This window comes from Sphaerodactylus townsendi, linkage group LG02, assembly GCF_021028975.2.
Source record: "Sphaerodactylus townsendi isolate TG3544 linkage group LG02, MPM_Stown_v2.3, whole genome shotgun sequence".
Lineage (NCBI taxonomy): Eukaryota > Metazoa > Chordata > Lepidosauria > Squamata > Sphaerodactylidae > Sphaerodactylus > Sphaerodactylus townsendi.
In genome coordinates, this window is record NC_059426.1 from 7,941,943 (window position 1) to 7,967,301 (window position 25,359).

General features: G+C 47.4%; 1 protein-coding gene across 1 annotated transcript in view; it reads left to right on the forward strand.

Annotated features, from left to right (window-relative positions):
* The window catches only part of TMEFF2 (transmembrane protein with EGF like and two follistatin like domains 2), a 328,663-nt gene that overhangs the window by 287,062 nt on the left and 16,242 nt on the right, over positions 1-25,359 (forward strand). The window contains exon 12 of the mRNA XM_048483643.1: positions 22,193-22,316. Coding sequence (XP_048339600.1) covers positions 22,193-22,316 — 124 coding nt within the window. The remainder of the gene's footprint in view (positions 1-22,192; positions 22,317-25,359) is intronic.

Sequence of the window (25,359 nt, forward strand, 5' to 3'; positions counted from 1 at the left end):
ATTTATATCCCCCCTTTCTCTCCTGCAGGAGACTCAAAGGGGCTGACAATCTCTTTGCCCTTCCCCCCTCACAACAAATACCCTGTGAGGTGGGTGGGGCTGAGAGAGCTCCAAGAAGCTGTGACTAGCCCAAGGTCACCCAGCTGGCGTGTGTGGGAATGCACAGGCTAATCTGAATTCCCCAGATAAGCCTCCACAGCTCAGGCGGCAGAGCTGGGAATCAAACCCGATTCCTCCAGATTAGACACACGAGCTCTTAACCTCCTACGCCACTGCTGCTCCTACATGTCTCAGTGTACAAATGAAATGTATTTTATTTTATTTATTTCCTTTATTAAATTCATTTATACCCCATTTTTTCCCTCCAGTGGTGACCCAAAGTGGTTTGCATCGTTCTCCTCTCCTCCAATTTATTCTGCTGCCAAGAGTGAGAAAAAAAATGATGCATTTCCAGCAAGTGTTCTAATTTCTTCTCCCATTTTGGGGGGGTAACATCTCAACTGCACCTGCCTGTAACTGTTTTGTACGTCAGTCCTTACTTGCTAGATGCCTGCGTTCAGATTTATGCTGCAGCGCAACTCTATCCTTGACGTGTCCGGACCGTAGATTAATTTGTTAGGAGTGTGGGTCCATGAAAAAAAAATATTTATGGTGTGTTTATATTCCTCCCATTTCATTTTCTGTCCTAACTGGTAGCTGAAATAGACCAGGAGCAGAATATAATGGAGGACTCCCCCGTCCCTCCCCTCCTTCTGTGCTTCTTCACCATCTCTCACACAGTCCAGCTAAAGACATTGGTCACAGAAGCAGACGTCTGCATGCACGTCACCTGCTAGATCAGGAACTGTGCAGTCAAGAACTCTAGAACGGCAGAGGTGCCCTACAGCAGTGGTGGCGAACCTTTGGCACTCCAGATGTTATGGACTACAATTCCCATCAGCCCCTGCCAATTGGCCATGCTGGCAGGGGCTGATGGGAATTGTAGTCCATAACATCTGGAGTGCCAAAAGTTCGCCACCACGGCCCTACAGCATCAGACCAGTGGTCCATCTAATCCAGGGGTCTGCAATCATGGCCATGCTGGCAGGGGCTGATGGGAGTTGTAGTCCATGAACATCTGGAGAGCTGCAGGTTGCAGACCCCTGATCTAATCCACCATCCTGTTTCACACCATGCCCACCTAGTTGCCCAGAGGGTTAACAAAAGAGAATGCTGCTAGAACACGGCCATACAGCCCGGAAACCACACAGCACCCGAGTGATTCCGGCCATGAAAGCCTTCGACAATACATTACCCCTGGTACGCTTCTGTGTTTTGGACTTTAAATGCAAAGACCTCTCCTAACAAGTGCAGAGAAGGGTGTCCTGTTATGAAAATGTGTAGGCTGTTTCACTTAATATATATTTTTAGAGTAGCAGAAAAGAGCAGAAAAGAGACGCAGTATTGAACAGCTTTCTAATCTCGCACTAACTTGGTTACATAGCTCTGCATCTTTTGGTCCCACATAGTGCCTATCTAGCAAAGCAAAAGGTTACTGCCTCATGTGTAATGCAATGCAATCTGCTCAAAGAAAGAAACATACTTTATATCCTTCTGTTTGCATCACTAGTCTCACATAGGCTATGCTGGGGTTAGCTGACCAATAGCTTAATCGATGGACTGGCCACAAAACTCTGACCTCAGTAGCTAATTAACCTGCACACAGTTAACCCCTTCATGTCTGAATTGTGACAGACACTTGCAAATACCGACAACATGTTTGTTTCAAGGATTAGAAAATGCTTAAAAGACATAAAATGAAGGCTCAAAAAGGAACAAGGAATCCATACAGGGTTTTAAAGAGTGGAGCTTTCCTACAAACGTAATTGTATGCAATCACAATCTTTAGAAAATTTGGAAGCAATTCTTTGTTTAGCGTGCCTCTTAGCACCAGAATGAGCAGCTGGCATCGTATTGGAAAAGATTAAATGAGCAAAGAATGAAGGAGGTATATTTTCATACAATCTGCTAGGGTTGTCATAGCAGGAAGCCTGCCACTTCTCACTACTATCAGTCTCTGTGCCGGTATGTCACTTCCGGGTACAACTCTATGGTTGTACAATTGAGTTTCCACTGATTCCTTAGAGCACTGGTGTCAAACTCGCGGCCCTCCAGATGTCATGGACTACAGTTCCCATCAACCCCTGCCAGAATGATGCTGGCAGGGGATGATGGGAACTGTAGTCTATAACAACTGGAGGGCCGCGAGTTTGACACCTGTGCCTTAGAGCTATCCAGTGTGACTTCCAGGTTGTACATGTCCCTACCCCTAAATGTGCCTGCGTTCTTTGGAACTCCACTGTAACATGTTGTGGCTGTGGGCAAAAGTATAACTGGGTTTGGAAAAACGTGAAATACTCGAAAAGGAGGGTAACGTTGCTGCCCATATTAATACTAGAAAAATTATATTTAAAAGTGAATTATCGGTTTTAGTGTCACTTACTCGACATTATATAATAAGGCTGTTCTTATATTAAAAGAAATTCCCAGCATTTGTTACAGATAATGATTGAAATATGTAATTGATTTAGAAATGCCAGCATGCCTTAATAACAGAGATGACAAATTGGACAGTGCTTGCCCTATAATTAAGGATATTGGGCCGCTTCCTCCCTCTTGCTAGCCCAAGGCCCATTTATATTTTATGACCATAGAGAGGGACATTTGAAAGAACACTGTATTGTTGTCAAACTATGGTCTGTTATGAGCAACCGATTGTGTAGGTCAGACCATTTTCTCCACATTGCTGCCAATGCCCCCAAAATGTTCACAATGTCATGGAATAAAACACAGCAAAAGAAGAAGAAGAGGAGGAGGAGGAGGAGGAGGAGGAGGAGGAGGAGGAGGAGTTTGGATTTATATCCCCCCTTTCTCTCCTGCAGGAGACTCAAAGGGGCTGACAATCTCCTTGCCCTTCCCCCCTCACAACAAACACCCTGTGAGGTAGGTGGGGCTGAGAGAGCTCCGAGAAGCTGTGACTAGCCCAGGGGTAGGGAACCTGCGGCTCTCCAGATGTTCAGGAACTACAATTCCCATCAGCTCCTACCAGCATGGCCAATTGGCCATGCTGACAGAGGCTGATGGGAATTGTAGTTCCTGAACATCTGGAAGCCCAAGGTCACCCAGCTGGCCTGTGCGGGAGTGCACAGGCTAATCTGAATCCCCCAGAGAAGCCTTCCCAGCTCAGGCGGCAGAGCTGGGAATCAAACCCGGTTCCTCCAGATTAGATACACGAGCTCTTAACCTCCTACGCCACTGCTGCTCCTAGTCTCTCACAAAGAAGTGTGCACCACAAGATATTAGTAACCCAACAGAGAGCCAGTGTGGTATAGTGGTTAAGAGCAGGTGGATTCTGGAGAACCTCCTCTTTGGTAGCCGCTGATCTAGTGTCAACCATGGCGATGCTAGGTCTCTCCTTGGTGAACACCGGGAGTTCCACACATCAGCATGGTCACACTCTGGATGTGACCCTCACAGTGGGTGTATATGTGGGCTTATCCTCTACTGACAGAGTGCCGTGGTCTGACCACTACGTCCTTAAGGCTTGGATAGAAACTGCCACACACACCTGTCTAGGTGACAGGCATATTTTAGCCCGTCTGCGGAGACTAATTGACTCAGAGCGGTTCCAGGATGCTTTGCGGGAAGACCCCACCCACTGGCGTCACTCTCGATGAGCTGGTAGAGAGCTGGGATACCAGGCTCTCTGAAGCCACTGAGGCTGTCGCTCCAAGGCGTCCTCTCCGCTTCCGCACCTTGGTATACCAAGGAGCTGCGACAGATGAAGCGGGAACTGAGATGACTAGAGCGCATGTGGCGGCAGGTTCTTGACGAGGGGACAAGACACATATATCGGGCGTTTATGAGATCCTACAAGGGAAGCGAAGAGGATATATTTTTCTTCCTCTATCGTGGTGGCTAGCTCGCACCCAGCACAACTGTTCAAAGTAATTCAGTTGCTTACGACCTCTGCGATGGGTGCGAAATTGAAAGAATTGGCACTGCACTGTGAGGCATTTGCAAGCTACTTCACAGACAAAGTCCTGACCCTCCGCCAATCCCTGCCCGCAACAGTTGACACAATATATGGACTGGAGGCCCCTTGGCCATCTTCGGGTCCATGTTAGGACCACTTCAGCTTACTCGACCCGACAGATATGGACAGGACACTGGCAGCTGTATGACCCACCACTTATCCTTTTGACCCGTGCCCTTCGGCACCTTTGGAGCTACCTGTTGGAAATCATAAATAACTCCCTTGAGCAAGGTTGGCTTAAAGAGGAAGTTGTCTGCCCACTCCTGAAAAGATCACAATTAGATCCAGGGGATCCAGCCAATTACTGCCTGGTTTCGCATTTGCCATTCCTGAGTAAGGTAATTGAGCAAGCGGTGGTGAGTCTGCTCCAGCGGTTCCTGGATGAAGCACACGTATTGGATCCGTTCCAGTCCGGCTTCCACAGTGACCATGGAACTGAGATGGCTTCACTTGGATTGAGGCGGTTCAGCGCTGATGGTGTTGTTAGACCTCACAGCAGTGTTCAGTATATTAGATCACAACCTTTTGGTCCACCGCCTCGCCGATATCGGAGTTCAGGGATCAGCCTTGAGCTGGCCGGCCTTGTTTCTCCAAGACCAGGGATTGCAGGTGACATCGGGGGGAGAGAACTCCAGGCGCCACCCCATCGGTTGTGGGGTGCCGTGGGGGTGATCCTCTGCCCGATGCTTTTCAACATCTACATGCACCTCCTGGCAAGTTTGGTCTGGAGTTTCGGGCTGCGGTATCACCAATATTCTGATGACACCCAGCTCGTGTTCACAATGGAGCTCTCTAGTGTTGTTTGGTTAAGAGCAAGTGTTGGTTGGTTAAGAGCAAGTCGACTCAGGTCTGTGACTTTTCCAGGCAGATCCCAGATGTATACAAGACATGAACTCTGTGTGAGTACATGTAGATACACTACACTGTCACCAAAAGATAAAAGCTCGTGCTTGCGACAGGCCGATTACGCACAATGTGTTCACTGCATGACGGAGGCAAACGTTTGTCGCAGCAAGATTTCTTGTATGGGCCTGTTTCTTCAAGCCCCGCTTTCACAGTTCATTCTCCCCGCAGCAAGCGAGGCCACGTCTAGCGCGGATTTAATTTTGCTTCGCTGCCAGAGCAGAGAGATTTGCCAGTGATCCCTGCTTTGCCCCAGACTTCTTTCCTCCCTCTGCTCGCAGCCGGCCTTTCCACTCCCTCCCGCAGCCATTCATGCCTCCCCGCCCCCCAGCCTCCACTTCCATGTTTCCAGCTCTTCAAAGTGGAAGAAAAGAAGCTCACTCATATTTATCTCTCGATACGATACTAACAGAAGGTGCTTAGAAATAACGAGCAATTTTTTTGTGCTCTTACATCAGCAGTAGCAGGAAGTGTGGGAAGGCAGAGAGGGGGAGAGCAGCCCTAGGGTGGCCCCCTTCTTTAGCAGCGGGTGGTCCAGGGAATTGCTTTGCTCTTTCATGGGGGGAAGGGGGCGGTTGTCATGCAATCTGTTAAGTATCAGTGAAACATTGAAAGCATCTTCTGAGATTGTACATCAGTGTGTGGCTCGAAGCCAGATGAATCTTTGGAGAAGAGGTTTGATTTATCCGCTATAAAATTGTCTTTTAGATTAGTGGGGACAGCGTCAGGCTGGCCGGCTCTTCCTTCCATCACCGTGCCCCCTTTCCTCTCCGGGGGGGTGGGGTGTGGAACAGCTTTGTCAGGTCTTTAATTCTAGACACTGAGTTGTAACCTAGAATTGTCGATGTTTTATACAATTGTATTTTCATGAACTGGATAGCCAAGGCCAGCCCAATCTTGTCAAATCTCAGCTGCTAAGCAGGATTGGCCCCCGGTTAGTCCTTGGATGGGAGACCACCAAAGAAGTCCAGGGTTGCTATGCAGAGGCAACCAATAGCAAACCACCTCTGCTCATCTCTTGCCTTGGACACTTCGCGAGCAGCCCCCATAAGTCAGGTACAACTCGATGGCACTTATTATTGCTGTGATCTGCATACTCCAGGCTGACCTGATCTTGTCAAATCCTAGAAGCTAAACAAGTTTGAGTCTGGTTAGTACTTGGAACATAAAATGCCAAGGAAGTCCATGGTGGTGGTGGTGGTAGTAGTAGTAGTAGTAGTAGTAGTAGTAGTAGTAGTAGAAGAAGAAGAAGAAGAAGAAGAAGAAGAGGAGGAGGAGGAGGAGGAGGAGGAGGAGGAGGAGGAGGAGGAGTTTGGATTGATATCCCCCCTTTCTCTCCTGCAGGAGACTCAAAGGGGCTTACAATCTCCTTGCCCTTCCCCCCCACAACAAACACCCTGTGAGGTAGGTGGGGCTGAGAGAGCTCCGAGAAGCTGTGACTAGCCCAAGATCACCCAGCTGGCATGTGTGGGAGTGGACAGGCTAATCTGAATTCCCCAGATAAGCCTCCACAGCTCAGGCGGCAGAGCGGGGAATCAAACCCGGTTCCTCCAGATTAGATACACGAGCTCTTAACCTCCCACGCCACTGCTGCTAGTAGTAGTAGAAGAAGAACAAGAAGAAGAAGAACAAGAAGAACAAGACGACAACAACAACAACTCAAAGGGGCTTACAAACTCCCTCCCCCCCCCCCACAACAAATACCCTGTGAGGTAGGTGGGGCTGAGAGAGCTCCGAAGAACTGTGACTAGCCCAAGCTGACATGTGTTGGAGTGCACAAGCTAATCTAGTTCGTCAGATAAGCTTCCACAGCTCAAGTGGCAGAGCGGGGAATCAAACCGAGTTCTCCAGATTAGAGTGCACCTGCCCTTAACCACTATACCACACTGGTTCTATTAAAAGGGCTGATTCGTACATACATGTACCTTGGGATATCTCATCACTTCAGTGCATTCCTCCAGTACCTCTGCTGATTGTATGGCCCCTCTCCACTGAAACGTATCCTCTTCCAAGGGGACAGTGCCGTTTGAGAGCTGCTTTCAACCCCGCAAGTCAGGACATGATGTGGAAGTAATCAACAGAAGCACGCCTATGTGTGAAGTTTGCACTGAATCTCACTACCGAGCAACCCATTTCGCTGGATCTTTGGCAAGCGCTGCTACAGAGGTGCCAAACTAGTAACTTTTCCCCTCTCCTGCTTGTTGCAGAAAGCTAATAAGCCGGCCCTGACTAGAGGTGATTTTCCCTCCTTTTCCCGACCAGAGCACAAGATAATTGCTAATGTGCCAAAAATGACACAACTCAGATAAATCAGTTTTCACAGTCAGACGCGTTTTGTCACCCGGCTTGGAGACTTTCTGTCTTAGTCCCATTTAAATTCCGTTTCAGCTGAGCGAAGGACACACACACACACACACACACACACACAAAGTGAAGCTAAGCTTCCCTGTCGAAATGTTGGAGAGTTGGGTATCGGTGGTGTCCAGCGCCACAGACCTGCAATTTGATTTGTGTCGAATCTGTAGCATGGCTGCTGGAAAAATTGCAAAACCGCGCCAGAGAAAGAAGTCGGGACTTTCACTTTCCGGAACGCAACGGCAGCACCTTAAGGACTAACACCGTTTATTCCTGCATGAGCTTTTATGAGGCAGAGCTCACTTCCTCAGATACAAGGAAGAACATCATTTACCTCGTTTTGTGAAAGTGACAGAAGGCAAGGGACAGAAAGTGGAGAAGCTGAGCAAAGAGAAGGCCTCTGTCATCAATCAGTCCTGCTCTTTGCAGATATTGTCGCAAGAGTCCTTAGTCTTCTTATTTTATTTATTTATTTATTCCATTTTTAGACTGCCCTCCCCTGGAGGGCTCAGGGCGGCGTACATCAATATCAAATATAAATAATAGCAGTAAAACATTCTAATAACAATGTTAAAGTCACAGAATTTAACAACAATTTAAAATTCCCAGATGAAGAAGAAGAAGAAGAGTTTGGAGACTCAAAGATGCTTACAATCTCCTTGCCCTTCCCCCCTCACAACAAACACCCTGTGAGGTAGGTGGGGCTGAGAGAGCTCCGAGAAGCTGTGACTAGCCCAAGGTCACCCAGCTGGCGTGTGTGGGAGTGCACAGGCTAATCTGAATTCCCCAGATAAGCCTCCACAGCTCAGGCGGCAGAGCTGGGAATCAAACCCGGTTCCTCCAGATTAAATACACGAGCTCTTAACCTCCGCCACTGCTGCTCCTGCGACTTATCCCACCCCATTCCCGCCCACGGGAGACCTAACTGGTATGAGGGTCTGATGGTCACCCCGGCTGGCCAAAAGCCTGGTGGAACAGGTCCGTTTTGCAGGCCCTGTGGAAACTCTGCAGGTCCCGCAGGGCCCTGTCTCCTTAAGGAACCTGTTCTACCAGGTAGGGACCAGGGCAGTAAAAGCCCTGGCCCTTGTTGAGGCCAAACGGATCTTTTTGGGGCCAGGGATTTCCAGTAGTCACTCCTCCGTAGAGCAGAGGGCCCCAGTAGGGCAGTACGGGGAGATGTGATCCCTCAGATATGTAACAAGTCCTTATTCTGATATTGCCTATTGAATCTCTTCTTCAGCATAAGAGGATTCTGCAGGGGCAAAAGAAGACTCTGGCAGAGCGGATCGGATGCTTTACCCAGGAATCGGGATTGTTGCTCTTCTCAGTTTGAAACCCCCACACATCTTCCAGTCTTCTGAACATTTGCAAACTTCCTTGCAATGCAGTTACCTCAACAGCAAAAGCAAGCAAACGCTTTCCAGCCTCCCTGAGCCATACGAACTGCTCAGAGGCAACGTCCTGTTTCTCCTGGGGACAGACCAATTGCTCCTTCCCATAGAATGCTGGCTCAGAAAAAGACCACACCTGGACAGAGGCGTTCCTCCCATTGGGCAAAGTGGGCAGTTGCCCTAGGCGCCGCCTTGTGCGGGGCGCAAAAACTGCAGGTTTGTTTGTGGGATTTTAAATATTTTCAGTGTTTTTCCGTTTTGGCCTGCAGATGGCGCAGTTTTTAGGCTAGCAGCACCAATATTTCAGGGATTTTTCAGGAGACTGTCCTGATGATATTACCCAGGTTTGATGAGGTTTGGTTCAGGGAGTCCAAAGTTATGGACTCCCAAGGGGAGTGCCCCCATCCCCCATTGTTTCCAATGGGAGCTAATAGGAGATGGGGGCTACACCTTTGAGGGTTCATAACTTTGGACCCCCTGAACCAAACTTCACCAAACCTGGGTGGTATTATCAGTAGAGTCTCACGAAGATACTCTGAAATTTTGGTGGTGCTATCTTAATAATTGCACCCCTGACAGAAGGCACCCCCTGACAGCAGGCATTTCCCCAGATTTTCCTTTTAAATCCACCCCCTTCCTGCCAATGCTTGTTTTCTTTCTTTCTTTTATTCTCTCAATGCCTAATAAAGGTTATTATTATTATTATTAAATCCACCCCCTTTGGCATGGATTTAAAAGGAGAATCTGAGGTCCCCAGTTTAAACATTGAAAGTGATACTGTTTCAGGACGGAAGATAATCCACCCCAAAACAGCATCACTTTCAATGTTTAAACTGGGGAGGCCAGATTCTCCCTTTAAGATGGATTCAAAAGGAGAATCTGGGCTCCCTAGTTTAAATACCATTGAAAATAATGCTGTTTGGGGGTGGATTCCAGCATCACTTGGTTAAACTAGGGACCCCAGATGTGTTCAGATTTGTGAGTTGGATGTTCTATAATGTGATGGTGACTTTGAAATGACCTGGTTGAAAAAAATCTTTGTTTGGTCATGGTAGGGGAGGGTGGCTGCCCATGGGGGGGGGGGGGGATCAAACTCAGGTTTTGCCCAGGGCTCCAGTTTGCCTAGGTACGCCACTGCACCTGGATGCTTGTAGATGGGTTGAGAATGAATTGCTGTAAGAGCAACGATACAGATTGACTACCTGCAAGTTTCTCCGTCTCAGCCAGATGGTGGGGGCAGACTATTTTGACAGCCCCAATTATCGTTGAGGAGGTGAACAGAATTGGTTCCAGTCCATCGCAAACGGCAGGTGGCCCTTGTCTCCAGGCGGTATCAGATAACCAGGGAAGACTACTAACAGAATGAACACATGCGATAAATTATCTAAAACTTCAGTACCTCACAAATAGCAACACCACAACAATAATGAAAACCAAACGTGTTTCAGCCACAAGGCCTTCCTCGATGGTACCAATTGTAAGGAAGTTTGTTCAATACCGTCTGCAGCCCCCAAACAAAAGAAAATACCAAGTATGGAAACAGACCAACCCATCCCATGTGCAGAAATTGGAAGAGTTGGGAGAGACCACAAGGGCAGAGGTGGGAGCCAACCAGTTCTCACCACTTCTCTAGAAGTGGTTACTCATTTTTTCTAAGTGCCGAGAAGGGGTTGCTAAGGCAACCTCCCTGCCCAACAGGGACTGGAGGTGCGTGTGTGCGGCGGCGCCACTGTTTGAATCCCACCACCATCGGAACCTGTTATTAAAATTTTTGGATCCCACCACTGCACAAGGGCCATCAAGTCCAACCCCCCGCCATGCCGGAACAGACACAATCAAAGCACCCCTGACAGATGGAGCAGCAGTGGCGCAGGAGGTTAAGAGCTCGTGTCTCTAATCTGGAGGAACCAGGTTTGATTCCCAGCTCTGCCGCCTGAGCTGTGGAGCCTTATCTGAGGAATTCAGATTAGCCTGTGCACTCCCACACAAGCCAGCTGGGTGACCTTGGGCTAGTCACAGCTTCTCGGAGCTCTCTCAGCCCCACCTACCTCAGAGGGTGTTTGTTGTGAGGGGGGAAGGGCAAGGAGATTGTCAGCCCCTTTGAGTCTCCTGAGAATGGGGGGATATAAATTCAAACTCCTACTCCTACTCTTCTTCTTCTTCTTCTTCTTCTTCTTCTTCTTCTTCTGTCCAGGAGCAGCAGTGGCATAGGAGGTTAAGAGCTCGTGTATCTAATCTGGAGGAACCGGGTTCGATTCCCCGCTCTGCCGCCTGAGCTGTGGAGGCTTATCTGGGGAATTCAGATTAGCCTGTACACTCCCACACATGCCAGCTGGGTGACCTTGGGATAGTCACAGCTTCTCGGAGCTCTCTCAGCCCCACCTACCTCAGAGGGTGTTTGTTGTGAGGGGGGAAGGGCAAGGAGATTGTCAGTCCCTTTGAGTCTCCTGAGAATGGGGGGATATAAATTCAAACTACTACTCCTACTCCTACTCCTCTTCTTCTTCTTCTTCTTCTTCTTCTTCTTCTTCTTCTTCTTCTTCTTCTTCTTCTTCTTCTTCTTCTTCGTTTAAAAACCTGCAAGGAAGGACACTCCACCAACCTCAGAGGCAGAGGATTCAACTATTAAACAGCCCTTACTGTCATGAAATTCTTCCTAATGTTTAGGTGGCATCTCCTTTCCTGTTCCTTGACTCCATTACTCCTGGTCCTAGTCTCTGGATACAGCAGAAAACTAGCTTGCTCCATCTTCAACATGACATCCCTTCAAATATTGAAACATGGCTATCTTGTGATCTCTTAACCTCTTCTCCAGACTAAACATCCCCAGCTCCCTAAGCCTCTCCACGTAGGGCATGGAATCCAGACATTTTACCACTTTGGTCACCCTCCTCTGGACCTGTCACAGCTTGTTAAAACACCCACTGGGGTCCCCAACCTGTGGGCGCATTTGGAACTCGTCACAGTGAGCGTAGCAACAAAATGGCTGCCACAACATGGTTGCCGCAGGGGGCGGAGCCAGCCGCAAAGTTATTGCCAGCTTAACTTCAGTAACACAGTGTAGATCCTTGTCTTGCAATGGCAGCTTCTGCCAAAGCAAATATTTGCACAGCCAAACAATATTCTACTATTCTGTCATAAGCCCTGCTGTGCAAGAGCTCTATCTGGCCCCACCCACTTCCTAAAAACACTCAGAGATGGCAGGCAGGATGGTGCATGTGAGCACCACATTTCAGGGGCCCTGATCCACACCATAAAGTATTCAAGATACCAAATACACCATACAGAGGATTATCGGCTGCCCTCTCCCCTCCTTGGAAGAACTCTACAATTCCCGAAGCCTAAAGAAAGCCCAAAATATTCTGAGAGACCCGTCTCATCCAGCACACTCTCTTTTTGAACTGTTGCCATCCGGCCGACGATACAGGTCTATCAAAACTAGGACAAAGAGGCTTAGAGACAGCGTCTACTCTAGAGCTGTGGCTATGTTAAACTCCGCGGCTTCGTGTTGATGTGTTTGGGGCTGTGTAGGGATGGGTGGAGGAAGGGGAAAGTGAGGATGGGGGATGAGTCTGAAATTGTGTGCATCGAGGAATGCTGCTGTAAATTCTGTTGTGCGTGCACAATGACAATAAAATGCTTATGCTCATGCTTATTTCTGACCAAAGCTATAAAACACACAAAGGAAGCAGGGACAGTTCATTAATTAGATGATTCCCCTTCATTATCGGAATCAATGAGAACCATCAAAAATCGCTTTTCAGCACGCTGACATTTCTCATCCAAGTACCTCTGCAAGCAAGGTTAGAGTGAATTGCAGTGGTGTTGCTCAAAGCACTACCAGCAAGTGCATCTATGTGTTTATCTGTGGATGGGCAGTCAGGAGCAATGGTTTGGGGGATTTTTTTTCCCTTTCTTTGCAGCCCCTTTTGTGCAGAGAGTCAGATTTGGGATAAGATTCACAGTGCCTCCCCCCAGTGGTGGGATCCAAAAATTTTAGTAACAGGTTCCCATGGTGGTGGGATTCAAACAGTGGCGTAGCGCCAGTGGGGTTGGGCAGGCACGATCGGGGCACGGCTGGGCCTTCGGAGGGCGGGGCATTGCTGGGCGGGGCTGTGGCAAGGACGCAGCCACTGCGCCAGTCCTTGGGCGGGAAACGAATGCACGCAGGTGCAGGCTGCCACACACGCCGGTGCACCTCCTGCTAGACTGCTTCAAGCTCTGGGCGCTACTGCTGAGGAGCGGAGGAGGGGCGTAACTAAGGCAAAAATCACGTGGCAAAATCACCAATTAGCAACCCCCTCTCGGCACACACAAATAATTAGTAACCTACTCTTGGGAACCTGTGAGAACCTGCTGGATCCCACCTCTGCTCCCCCCCCCCCCCTTCATATCAAAGTTACAGCCTTCTGCAAACGTTGGCCGAGGGGGTTAGAAAGGTGTGGTGCATCTCTGTTTTGGATGGTCCCGGCCAACACTTATGTCCATATCTAGATTATCCTTCCTGGTTTGTTCACTGGGCTACTAGTAAAGTAGCCCAATAATAAAACATCTGATGGATGTTCTTGAATATTAAAAAATGTTGCCAGGGAGATGAAATGTCGTAGCTCTTTTTGATCTAACGAAAACAGTTTCTGCTTTAAACTATAGATCTACCTAAATCTGTTTTTAAAAAAATAGTTCGCAGTAGACCTGGATTGTTAACCTTTTCTGGTATTCGATGTCTTATACGCAGCATTTCCCCGAGCTCTTTATCGCCTGTTTTATCTCCTTTGGCTGGCTTTCTGGTGCTTTAAAACTGCAATGTTGTGTTTTGACTGTGCTTTCTGTTGCACTGCCTGCTTTCTAAACTGGCTCGAGGGCTGTTTTTTTTAAAAAAAAACTAGAAAGGAAGGGTAGAAATTTCTCAAGCAAATAAATAGCAAAGAGTAAGTTCAGCATGTGTGGTTAAAGACTGTAGATAAGATGGTTTATTATAATGTGTGTTGTCAGGAAAGGGCGAAGTGGCAAACTTAATAAAATAAATAAATATTTAAATGAGTCATTGGCAGGGGAAATTGGTCAGATCTAACCCTGTGGGAGAGAATCCAGTTACACTTTAGCCCCAACCACATATTCAAAATCTCATACACTTAGAATGCCCAGTTCTGGAATGGGGAATAGTTCCAGATTTTGTAGGTGGAGCCTGAGAAGCGGTGGGGTTGGGGGAGGGGAGGGGCTTCAGTGGAATCGAATGCCATAAAATCCGCCTTCCAAAGCAGCCATTTTCTTCAGCGAAACTGAGCTCGGTTGCCAGGAGATCCATTGTAATAGTGGGAATAGTGGGAATGCCCATAAGTCAGGTCCAACTCGATGGCTCTTATTATTGCTGTGATCTGCATACTCCAGGCTGACCTGATCTTGTCAAATCCTAGAAGCTAAACAAGTTTGGGTCTGGTTAGTACTTGGAACAGAAACAGCCAAGGAAGTCCAGGGTAGTAGTAGTAGTAGTAGTAGTAGCAGTAGTAGTAGTAGTAGTAGTAGTAGTAGTAGTAGTAGTAGTAGTAGAAGAAGAAGAAGAAGAAGAAGAAGAAGAAGAAGAAGAGGAAGAACCCAAGATGGCGCCGACGAGGGCTGCCTCGGTGGAATGCTCTCAAATGGCTTCTACATTTTCTACTATTTCCTGCAATTTACAACGAATTTCATACTCCAGAGACCATCTGCTAAGAATTAGGGAACGTTTCCTTAAGGAGTGGCTCTCTGCAACTTTACCCCTATCTGTCTTTACAACCACGGAGGAAATTTCAGCACAGGAGGCAGCCATTTCCCGGCAACAACAGATCAGCAAAAACAAGCACAGGCGGCAGAGACGAAGAGGTAAAAGGGCGGGAATTTTAAATAGACTAAGGAATAAGGGAATTAAAAAAACCCCGCTCCCTTCAATCTTTCTTACCAATTTATGCTCACTTGCCAACAAGATAGATGAAATACTTCTTTTACACAGAGGCAATTCTGATTTTTTACAGCGCCTCTGCCCTATGCTTTACTGAAGCCTGGCTAAATGAGAGCATTGTTGATAATAGCATGTGCATAGCGGGGTTTCAGAGCTTTCGTTAAGACAGGAGTGCAGAATTATCAGGGAGAAAAAAGGAGGAGGATTATGTATATACATCAACAAAAGCTGGTGTCAAGACATAACAATAATTCAAAAATTCTGTGATGAAAATTTGGAGTCCTTACTTATTAATTACAAACCCTTTTATTACACTCGAGAGATAAATTCAGTTCTGTTTTTTTTGGTTTATATTCATCCACAAGCATCTGTAAAAAAGGCATTAAGAACTCTAACCGATCAGATTATGGAGGCTGAAGCCAAATACCCTGATTCACTGGTTATTATTTTGGGAGATTTAAACAAAGCAAACTTAAGGGAAGACCTACCAAAATACTTTCAGCATGTCAACTGTCCCACCAGAGGCAAGAATATCTTAGACCACTGCTATACAACACTGAAAGATGCTTATCGGTCTTTACCACGAGCAGCTGTAGGCCATTCTGATCATTGCATGATTCACCTTGTACCTGCTTACAAACAAAGATTTAAAGCCACAAAACCAATAACTAAATCGGTGAGAACTTGGACTGAAGAGGCAAAGTTAAAGCTGCAGGCTTGCCTTGACTGTACAGACTGGAATATTTTTAAAGACACCTCTGCAGATTTGGATGAACTCACAGATACTGTAACATCATATGTCAGCTTCTGTGAAGATCTTTGTATACCAACCAGGAACTGGCTTAAATATAGTAACAACAAACCTTGGTTCACAGCTAAACTTAAGCAGTTACGTCGTTCCAAAGAAGAGGCCTACAGAAAGGGTGATAGAATGCTGTACAATCAGGCCAGAAATGTATTAACAAAGGAGATCAGAGCAGCAAAAGAAACTACTCTGAAAAGCTAAAAAATCAGTTTTCACCAAGCGAAACAGCAAACATGTGGAAAACTCTCAAAAATATCACCGGTTACAGTAAGCGACCGCCCCAAGCTGCGGGAAATCAGCAATTGGCAGACGACCTGAGCGTGTTCTACTGTAGGTTTGAAAACAATCTACAGTCACCTTTCTCCACAACCTCTATCTCAGATGCACCAACAATAGCCAAACTTCCTATAACTGAACCCATTTCATTGGGTTTTACAACCCCTGGTGATCTCAGAAAAGGAAGTGCAAGATCTATTTCACAGACAGAAGCCTGGAAAAGCACCAGGCCCAGACAAGATAACACCTTCTTGCCTAAAAGTCTGTGCTGTCCAATTGGCCCACATCTTCACCCAAATCTTTAACAAATCACTAGAGATGTGCTATGTTCCTTCCTGCTTCAAACACTCCACTATCGTCCCAGTGCGAAGAAGCCTTCCATCAAGGAACTGAACGACTACAGACCAGTTGCTCTAACATCTGTAGTTATGAAAACTTTTGAAAGGCTAGTGATGTACCATTTGAAAACCATCACGGATCCACTGTTGGACCCCTTGCAATTTGCATACCGAGCAAATAGATCGACAGATGATGCTGTTAATATGGCTTTGCACTATATCCTACAGCATCTTGAATAGCAAAAGACCTATGCAAGGGTCCTCTTTGTTGACTTTAGTTCAGCATTCAATACTATCAGGCGGACATTCTTCTAACCAAGCTAAATCAGCTAGCAGTACCTGAGCATATCTGTGCGTGGATCACAAGCTTCCTAACAGGTAGGAGGCAGCAGGGGAGACTAGGAAAGATGACATCAGACACATGTAAAATGAGCACAGGGGCCCCAAGGCTGTGTACTTTCACCACTTCTCTTCTCTCTGTATACCAATGACTGCATCTCAAATGATCCATCTGTTAAAATACTGAAATTTGCAGATGATACAACAGTGATTGGTCTCATTCGAGACAACTTGATGAAACCGCATTCAGGCGGGAGGTTGAACAACTAGCCTCGTGGTGCCACTGGAACAATCTAGAACTGAACACACTTAAAAACCGTAGAAATGGTGGTAGATTTCAGGAGAAACCCTCCCATCCTACCTCCTCTCACAATACTAGACAACACAGTATCAACAGTAGAGACCTTTAAATTTCTAGGCTCCATCATATCTCATGACCTAAAATGGTCACCTAATATCAAAATGTCATTAAAAAAGCACAACAAAGAATGTTCTTTCTGCGCCAACTCAGGAAGCTCAAACTGCCCAAGGAGCTGCTGATACAGTTCTACAGAGGAATCATTGAGTCTGTCATCTGCACCTCTATAACTGTGTGGTTTGGTTCTGCAACCCAACAAGATCGACACAGACTTCAGAGAATAATCAGAACTGCAGAAAAAACAATTGCTGCTAACCTGCCTTCCATTGAGGACCATTATACTGCGGGTCAAAAAAAAGGGCTGTGAAAATATTTACTGACCCCTCGCATCCTGGACATAAACTGTTTCAACTCTTACCCTCTAAACGTCGCTACAGAGCACTGCACACCAAGACAACTAGACATAAGAACAGTTTATGTCCAGGATGCCATCACTCTGTTAAACAAATAATTCCCTCGATAATGTCAAACTATTTATTATATATTTATTATATAATTACTGCACTACTTTTTTCATCATTCCTATTACCCATCTCCTCCCAATTATGACTGTATGACTATAGCCTGTGCTGACATTTCATTTTATTTTATGATTTTACATTTTATGTTTTTATTACTATTGATTGTTTCCTGATTGCTTACTAGACCTATATGACAATCATTAAGTGCTGTACCTTATGATTCTTGACAAATGTATTTTCTTTTATGTACACTGAGAGCATATGCACCGGAGACAAATTCCTTGTGTGTCCAATCACACTTGGCCAATAAAGATTCTATTCTATTCTATTCTAGAAGAAGACGACGACGACGACGACGACGACGACAACAACAACAACTCAAAGGGGCTTACAAACTCCCTTCCCCCCCCCACAAGAGAGCTCCGAAGAACTGTGACTAGCCCAAGCTGGCATGTGTTGGAATGCACAAGCTAATCTAGTTCACCAGATAAGCTTCCACAGCTCAAGTGGCAGAGCAGGGAATCAAACCGAAGTTCTCCAGATTAGAGTGCACCTGCCCAGAGTGCACCTGCCCTTAACCACTATACCACACCGCCCAGAGCCCCTTGGGGATGGAGCGGTCTACAAATCTATCTATCAGTCACAGACCAGGAAAGGGATTTGGGCGTCTTAGTTGATAGTTCCATGGGAATGTCAACTCAATGCATGGCAGCTGTGAAAAAGGCAAACTCTATGCTGGGGATAATTAGGAAAGGAGTTGAGAATAAAACTGCAAGGATTGTCATGCCCTTATATAAAGCCGTGGTGCGACCGCACTTGGAGTACTGTGTTCAGTTCTGGTCGCCACATCTCAAAAAGGATATTGAAGAGTAGAAAAAGTGCAGAGAAGGGCAACGAGGATGATGGAGGGATTGGAGCACCTTCCTTATGAGGAGAGGCTGCAGCGTTTGGGACTCTTTAGTTTGGAGAGGAGACGTCTGAGGGGGGATATGATTGAAGTCTATAAAATTATGCATGGGGTAGAAAATGTGGACAGAGAGACATTTTTCTCTCTTTCTCACAATACTAGAACCAGGGGGCATCCACTGAAAATGCTGGGGGGAAGAATTAGGACTAATAAAAGGAAACACTTCTTCACACAACATGTGATTGGTGTTTGGAATATGCTGCCACAGGAGGTGGTGATGGCCACTAACCTGGATAGCTTTAAAAAGAGCTTGGACAGATTTATGGAGGAGAAGACGATCTATGGCTCCCAATCTTGATCCTACTTGATCTGAGATTGCAAACGCCTTAGCAGACCAGGTGCTCGGGAGCAGCAGCAGCAGAAGGCCATTGCTTTCACCTCCTGCATGTGAGCTCCCAAAGGCACCTGGTGGGCCACTGCGAGTAGCAGAGTGCTGGACTAGATGGACTCTGGTCTGATCCAGCAGGCTAGTTCTTATGTTCTTATGTTCTTATGAATTCTCTAGCTACCACCTGGAGCTTGGCAACTCTGTTGAGAGGAACTGGAGTTGAGAGCCAACTCTGCCCTGGACATTTGTACCCACAGCCCGACATCCGTGTTGACTCCTGTATGGTCTGAAATGCTGCTTTACCAAATCACATCTCCAGTTTTGAATTACCTGTCAGAAATAACGGTGCAGCGAGTGTCCTTGGGGCTGGGCTCATCTTTGTGAGATATTTTAATCAATATTTGCTCCACATTACAAAACCCGCAGGCTAGGAGTAGCATGAGCACAAATATTGCTGTGCCCTCCACAACTGCATGAGATAATCTGGGTCAATGCCGTGTCCTTTGACTTCCCCCGATCAGGATGAAGAATGGCTTCCTTCTTTTACTTGTTCCTTAGTAGGATATTGCCTCAACCGTGTATTTTTTTATGTGAAGCTTGAAGTTTTGATGTGTCCGCATGGCTCAGCTGTGTCTCGGCATAGATCGTGAAATCGCCACGAAAACAGTGTTGAATTTAGTTATGAAAACTGAAGCATTTTTTTAAAAAGAAAGCAAATCTAGAGCAGATTAAACAGCCAGATGAAAATTAGATAGATATCAGTTCTTCATGGGATCACTTATTTAAGATACAGTTAAAGATTAATACAGGTCTTGCTTTCCTGGAGAAAGAACACCATAACGAAAGGTGGAAGCAGATCGGTAGAAGATTTGGGTGCATGAACAGACAATTCTCCCTGGAAATAATCCAGTAGAAAGTCTTATTAGGACTGCAAGGTCCAAACAGCCATCTGAAAATAGCCCAAAGTAGGGAGGAGCAGCAGTGGCGTAGTGGCTAAGAGCAGTGGCTAAGAGCAGGTGCACTCTGATCTGGAGGAACTGGGTTTGATTCCCAGCTCTGCCACTTGAGTTGTGGAGGCGTATCTGAGGAATTCAGATTAGCCTGTGCACTCCCACACACGCCAGCTGGGTGACCTTGGGCTAGTCACAGTTTCTCGGAGCTCTCTCAGCCCTCACAGGGTGTTTGTTGTGAGGGGGGGAAGGGAAAGGAGATTGTAAGCCCCTTTGAGTCTCCTTACAGGAGAGAAAGGGGGGATATAAATCCAAACTCTTCTTCTTCTTCTTCTTCAAAGTAAAATGTTTTGGGGTAAAAACAATGCAGAACTCCACAGAAGCAACATTTTATTTCCTACATCAAAATGTTTTGAAGTGTCTTTGTGGAAAGAGCCTGGGTCTGCCACAGGGGCTTTCAGTCAGGTGTCCACTGAGAGTTCCCTCTTGGGAAAGAAGCAACCAGGTGCACAGAGGCACAAGTTGAATTGGGACTGAGGCATCTGAGGAGAAGAGACTGAGCCCCCGGCCTGTGGCCCATGCTGCTCTTTCCCAAATCGCCTCAGGAAGCCACTATTTGGAAACTTCCACAAACCCCCTCAGTACACATGGAACTCCCCAACTCGGCATCACTAGAAAAGAATCACTAGAATCACTAGAAAAGGCAATAATGCTAAGAAAAGTTAAAGGCAACAGGGAAGGTTGCCAGCCTCCAGATGGTGGCTGGAGATCTCCCACTATTACAATTGATCTCCAGACAATGGAGATCAGTTTAGCTGAAGACAATGTTTTGGGAAGGTGGACTGTACACCCCTTGGAAGGCCCTCCTCTTGGCAAGCCCCACCCTCATCAGACTCCGCCCCTGAAAGCTCCAGGTATTGCCCAACCTGGAGCTTACAGCCCTAGTAGCAGGGCAAGAGTATGGCTCATTCCGCACATGCAGAATAACGCACTTTCAAACTGCTCTTTGAAGCTGTGCGGAATGGCAAAATCCACTTGCAAACAGTTGTGAAAGTGGCTTGAAAACGCATTATTTTTGCGTGTGTGGAAGGGGCCGAAGACTCAATATGAGATGGGTTGACTCCATCACGGAAGCCACGGCCCGTAGTTTGCAAGAGCCGAACAAGGCGATTGGAGGTCAGTCATTCATTGGATCGCCATAGATCAGAAGCAACTTGATGGCACTTAACATGCACACACAAATACTGGGCAGGATGCCTCAACATTCAGAAAGGGCAGAGCTTCCATGAAACCCTACTCATTTGAAAGAGGGCCTTTCCCCACTTACCTTAAGCCCCGCGCAAGAAAGATAGAGAACCAAGGAAAAAGAAAATAGAAGGGAAATTGCCTATAGCTTTTTTTGATCTTTGCAATCATTTAAATATACAAGACATATGGAGAACGCACCATGGTGATGAAAAGGACTTTACTTTTTTCTCCAACCAATATAAGACATTTTCCAGATTAGATATGATATGGGGCACCAAAGACCTTTGTTTAAGAACAAAAAAAGATAACAATCGGAGAAAAAAATACTGTCAGATCACAAACCAATTGTTTGGGAATGGAAGGACTTTAAGAAAAATGGTATATGGAAAATAAATGAATATCTATTAAGAAAAGAAAAGGTGATAGACAGAGTAAAGAAGGAATTGAACAACTTCCTTGAAATTAATTTGAATGGGGAAGTAAATCTGAATATAGTATGGGATGCCTGTAAAGCATATATAAGAGGCTTACTTATAAAAGAAAATGCAAACTGGAAAAAAGAGCAGCACGCGGCATCCCTGGCGTTCTAGCAAAGGGCGCCTTTCGATGACCCCGCGCAAAGTGCGGGGTCGTGGGGACGCCGGAGCGTGCGGCATAGGGGGGATAGGGGAGAGTGGGGAAAAGCCCAGAGATGGTCTGAAAAACACATTGCACAATTCTGGGTCGAAATGCAATATTTTAAAAATAGGAACCTTTTGTCTACTGATTTTACAGGGGTGGGGGGAACTGAGTGAGTGCTTGTGTCTGTCATCAAACTGATGGTCAATCAAAGCGGGTAATTTGCACTGGATTGTTCCCGGGAATAACAGAGCAGTTTGGAATGCTCCTCGTGCACATGATTTCATTCCCAGATCACACTCATTCAACTCTAAATGCCCACTTCAAAGTGTAAAATTATTTCGGCGTTTTCTTTTTCTGGTGTGCTTAAATGAGACTTTCCCACACGGTGTTGTTTTAAATTCCCTCTACTGCAGGGGTGGGCAATTATTTTTTCCCATGGGGCCGCATCAGAAACAGAAAATATTGTGGAGGGCCGGGCCAAAAGGCAGGGGGGCGAGGCGCTTCTGAAAGCCCCGCGGAAGCCGGCAGCCAAGGCAACCGGCTCCTGCGGGGCTTTCAAAGGCGCCTCGCTCCCCAGCACGGCAGGGGGGCCAGTCCGGGTCATCCGGCGGGCCGGATGTGGCCCGCGGGCCGTATAATGCCCAGGTCTGCTCTACTGGATCCACTGGTGTAATATAAGGAGGGTTCATTGTGTGTGTTCACACACACACACACACACACACACACCGCTTTCTTCACCTTGTGAAGCACTTACGTGTTGACTTTCTTTTCACCTTTACTTCCAGAGAATGCAAACAAATTGGAAGAGAGCGCCCGGGGAATCTACACTCCTTGTCCGGAACATTTCAGCGGCTTCTGTATGCACGGGAAATGCGAACACTCTGCTAATATGCTGGAACCGTCTTGCAGGTAACACTTCCCCCAAACCGAGCGGGTGGAGATAAGCTGAACAGACAGACTCGCTAATATATGTTATCTTGATGCAGCCCGGAAAAATAATCACTGACGAGACTCCTTCTGCTCCGCATCTAAATTATGTACGGAGGCCCCTAAATGTATGTAGTAGAACCACACTGAATTATGCAGCTGCGTCAATCTGTTTATAAAAAGTATTCCTGCAAAGTCTGTCGATACCTCCCCAAAAAGGCATCGCGGAGTGTAAGCTTGCCTGGAGGGTATTGCCCACTGGTTTCTAGCACAGCAGCCAACAGCTGCTATCCTGGGAAATCCCACAGTGAGAAGAAGCTAAAAACTGTAGAAACGTCAGCGTCTCCATATGGCAAAATGGCAGGAGGTTTGTACGAAGTGAGGAAAAGAGGAGGGTTGAAATCAGGTTCGCTCCAGCAGGCTGCACAGTGTTGCGATTAACCTCCGCATTTCATACTTCTGCATAGCAACTGTGTTTGAGGGTGCGTAACTAGTTCTAAAGGTGGGTAACCAGATCAGTCCTTCCACTGGCTACCTCTGAACCCCATTGCTGCTCCCAGGGGAGAGACATACATGAATAAGAACACTCTTGCATCAATGGTGTGATGTCATTTCCAGGAGGAATCCAGAAGTGATGTCACACCACTCTAGGGCCCTTTCCGCACGGGCCAAATACAGCGCCCTGGGGACGGCAAAAACACCGTCCCCGGGGAGCTGTTCGCATGGGGGGCACCGCAGCTTCGCAGCCACGCTGCCCTCGCTCCTCCCCGCCGGCGCGAAGCCGCCATTTTCCCACCTCGCTACCCAAGCGAGGTTTTTTGAAAACGGCGGCTTCCAGCCGCTGCCAGGCGAATGGCAGCGGCTGGAAGGCGCCATCCCTCCCCCCTTTACTCGATCGACCTACCTTCTCTGCGACCGTCCGGCACGTCAATGAGGCCAGGGGACACGCCCCCCTGCCCTGCGACTCCACAGCGGTCGTGCAGGGCAGGGGGGCATGTCCCCTGGCCTCGGTGATGCGCTGGATGGTCGCAGAGAAGGTAGGTCGATCAGACGACGGCGCTCCGCGTCGCCGTCTTCCCTTTCGTTACTGGGACCATTCACACGAACGGTCCCGGGGGGTTGGGTCGGCGTCATGTACACCGACCCAACCCCCAGCATGGCCGTGTGAAAACACCCTAGGATTCAGTGGAAACTCTATGGTAAAAACAATGGAGTTTCCACTGAATTTCATCTGAGTTTGCCTAGAAATAACATCTCAAAGCAATGGTAACCTCCCCCATGTAACCCCTTGGATAAGAGGTCATCTGGAACCATCTGTGAGCTGCCTCGGACAGGCTAAAGCAGTGATGGCGAACCTATGGCATGGGTGCCAAAGGTGGCACTCGGAGCCCTCTCTGTGGGCACGCACACATAGAGTTCATCATGTAGGGGTGGAAAATCACCCCCCTCCCACACACACCCCCATCTAGGCTGGCCTGGGCCACTGAGCACGACGTGTGCGCACCACGGTGAGCAGGGAGGACTTGGCTGGCGGGCCTGGTGCCTGTGTTCCAGGTGGCTGCTGCCCAAGGGGGAACGTAGAGAGGAGGCAGAGATGCTAGAGAGGCACAGAGCGGTGCGCATGGGACTTGCTGGAGGCTAGAGCAGGCTGGCCCCTTCTCGAGCAGGTGGGGCGGAGGAAGAGGGAGCCAACCGTTTTTTTCTGAACTAAAACCTCAGCATTCAGGTTAAATTGCCGGGTTGGCACTTTGCGATAAATAAGTGCAGTTTGGGTTGCAATTTGGGCACTCGGTCTCAAAAAGGTTCGCCATCACTGGGCTAAAGGAATAATAAGCATGTAAAATAACTCTCTGCCAGCAGAGATTGCATCCCTGCTTTTCCCACAACATCATTCTGCCCTCCTCCATTTTATCCTTACATCAGTAACTCTATGAGGTAGGTTAAGCTGAGAAAGACTGAATGACCCAAAGTCACACAGCAAGCCTCCAGGGCAGAAAAGGGAGTTGAAGTTGGCCCTCCCCGTTTTCAAGTTAGAATTCTCCACCAGGCCGGATGTTGCGAGTAACAAACAGTAATAAAAGTGGGGGAGGGGCAAAGGGTCTGGAGATGGCTGAGACCACATTGTAAGGGTTGTCAGTTCAGACACTGGGAGACAGCGTGACATAGTGGTTCAGAGCAGTAGACGCTAATCTGGAGAACTGGGTGGGAATCCCCTGCCTCACATGAAGCCTGCTAAACTCTCTCAGCCCCACCTACCTCACAAGATGTCTGTTTTGGGGAGGGGAGGGGAGTGTAAGCCGCTTTGAGACTTTAAAGGGAGAGAAAAGCAGGGTATAAATCCAAAGCAGCAGTGGCGTAGGAGGTTAAGAGCTCGTGTATCTAATCTGGAGGAACCGGGTTTGATTCCCAGCTCTGCTGCCTGAGCTGTGGAGGCTTATCTGGGGAATTCAGATTAGCCTGGGCACTCCCACACACGCCAGCTGGGTGACCTTGGGCTAGTCACAGCTTCTCGGAGCTCTCTCAGCCCCACCTACCTCACAGGGTGTTTGTTGTGAGGGGGGAAGGGCAAGGAGATTGTCAGCCCCTTTGAGTCTCCTACAGGAGAGAAAGGGGGGATATAAATCCAAACTCTTCTTCTTCTTCTTCAAACTCCTCCTTCTTCTATAGCACTACTTCAACAAATGTTCAGAGCTTTTGATAGCCATACCTAGGGGTAATGAAGTTTGGGGAGTAGGTGACGTCTCTCCTGTGTGGCACTCTTGGAATTTCCCCTAATTTCTGTGGCAAAGCCCATAGAGTCATGGGGAAATTCCTAGAGCATCACTTTGGTGGCCATTTTGTGGCCATTTTTCCCCTCTTGCTTCTCATTTTCTTGAGAGTCAGTGATTGGGGCCAAGGATGGCCATTTACCCACCAAGAGCAGGCAAATGGCAAACCAACCTATCCTTTGTGACGGAAGGTATCTCTCACTGAGCCTCTTATTTCTCCCCCTGAAAAGAGCTGAGGTAAAAAAATGTTAAGCCAT